This window comes from Nomascus leucogenys, chromosome 21, assembly GCF_006542625.1.
Source record: "Nomascus leucogenys isolate Asia chromosome 21, Asia_NLE_v1, whole genome shotgun sequence".
NCBI lineage: Eukaryota > Metazoa > Chordata > Mammalia > Primates > Hylobatidae > Nomascus > Nomascus leucogenys.
Window position 1 is genome coordinate 23030172 of NC_044401.1, and position 2260 is coordinate 23032431.

Here is a 2260-nt window from a genome sequence, read left to right on the forward strand (position 1 = left end):
TAAATATTTCTCAGTATTTCTCAGTAAAATTGCCAATTACTACCTATAACTTTGGAAGTCCCTAGCAAATAGCTATTTTGCAAAAGCTAAATGCTCAGATTAAAATGAAGCACAATGTTTCTAAATAAGCTAATTTTGGGTAACGTTACCAGACTTTCACTGGATCCATATCCAAGTAAACATAATATGAAGGTGAGATCCTTTACACAGAGGTCAGGGACCACCCTGACCACTAGTCCTAATCTACAGGGCTTGGGTTTTCTCAGCAGAATATAAAGAAGAAATGGTTTGAATGTTGTCTGACAACTATTTATTTCTTTATAATTCTTCTCAGGGCATCTATAACCTCTTTGTTCCTTAGGCTGTAAATAAAAGGATTTAGTAAAGGAATTATTATTGTGTGAAATAAAGAATACATTTTGGCCTGATCTGCAGCTGATCCAGACCTAGGACTCAATACATGAAGAAGAGAGTGCCGTAGAACAAAAAGACAGAGAGCAGATGGGCACTGCAAGTGGAGAAGGCTTTGCTTCTACTCTTCTCCGACATCTTTTTCAGGATGGCAGAGAGAATATAGGAGTAAGAGACGATAAGAGTCATAAAAGTGAAGACTTGTATAAATGCTGAAAAAATGAAAATCAGAAGTATATTAACCGTAGGATTGGTGCAAGAAATTTTGAACAGCTGCAAAATTTCACAGTAGAAATAATGTATAATATTGGACCTGCAGAAAGTTAATCTAAATAGCAAACCCACATGAATCGCTGAATGCAGAAAACCAATAAAATATGAAATACCTATAAACTGAGTACAGAAGCTATTGGACATCACCACTGGATAAAGCGAGGGATTGCATATGGCTACATAGCGGTCATAGGCCATCACTACCAGCAGGAAGCATTCTGTGGTTGCATTGGAACCAAAAAAGTAAAACTGGGTGGCACACTCAGCCAGGGATAGCATATGATTCTTTGATAAAAAATTGATAAGCATCTTAGGAGTCACAGAGGATGAAGTGCATGCATCTGCAAAGGCTAAACTGCCAAGAAATAAGTACATGGGGGTGTGAAGGTGGGGGTCCTTCCAGATGAGAGCCATCAGGCCAAGGTTGCCCACCAGGGTGATGAGGTAGATGACCAGGAACACCAGGAACAGGAGCACCTGCAGCCCTGGACGATCTGTAAGTCCTGTGAGGACAAACTGAGTCACCAGAGTCTTATTTTCTTCTGCCATGTGTGACCTGGCCAATCACTACAATGAAAGAAGAGAGAATATAGTCACAAAAGAGTCACAACAATGATGACATTTTAGGTGTGACTGATTTCTAAGAGATGCTTCTTGTTTTATTAGTTTTAAATTTTTACCCTTATTTGTCCATTTTCATTTTGTTTTGTTTCGTTATTTTGAGACAGAGTCTTCCTCTCTCACCCAGGCTGGAGTGCAGTGCTGCAATCATGGCTGACTGCAGCCTCGACCTCCTGGGCTCAGAAATCCTCTCGCTTCAGCTTCCCAAAGTTCTAGGATTACAGGCTTAAGTCACCGCACCTGGCTTACTTCTCTATAATAATATACATTCAAAATTATCCATTATAAAAAGTCTTAAAATCATAATCTATCCAAAGTGACATGTAAACTTAGTGCAAATCCTTTTCAATCTAACAGGGTTTTTTTCTAGAACTGCATATACTTATCTTAAAGTTCATATGAAAGAAAAAGTTGCCATTTTCCCCAAGAAAATACTAAATAGTAAGAATAGTTGAATACCTTAATTGCTATTGAGCTATAATATAAAGCCATAATAATCAAAATATTAAGATATTGCGATAATATCTCTATGCACAATAGCATAGAGAGGTCAGAAATATATTTCAATACATAAAGGAATTTGGCATAAAACAAATATATTTCAGTACAGAAGGAAAAGAATGACTAATTTAATGAATTACACTGGCACTGTTGGCTATTTGTCTGGAAGTAAATAAGGTTAGGCTCTACCTCACACCACAAATATTTTCTAAGAAATTTAATGTTAACTTAGAGATTAGAGAAATTCTTATTCAAAGTAAGAAAGCCAGAATAAATACATAGTTCATATATAATTTTAATGCATAGCAGAAGAGTATCTATCAGAATCAAAAGGCATATAATAAATTAGAAAATGTATTTTATCATGGATATGAAAGATATAGATTATGTCTATAATAAAAACTTAAAATAGATAAGCAAATAGCAAAGTATTTAAAAGAAGAATGAGTAAATG

General features: G+C 35.7%; 1 protein-coding gene across 1 annotated transcript; it reads right to left on the reverse strand.

Moving 5' to 3' along the window:
* Window positions 1-310: 310 nt before the first annotated feature.
* Window positions 311-1233, reverse strand: LOC100605866 (olfactory receptor 5AC1-like). The gene is given in 2 exon segments (XM_012501006.1): window positions 311-456; window positions 459-1233. Coding segments are annotated over 2 exon segments (921 nt in total).
* Between the last annotated feature and the right edge of the window lie 1027 nt (window positions 1234-2260).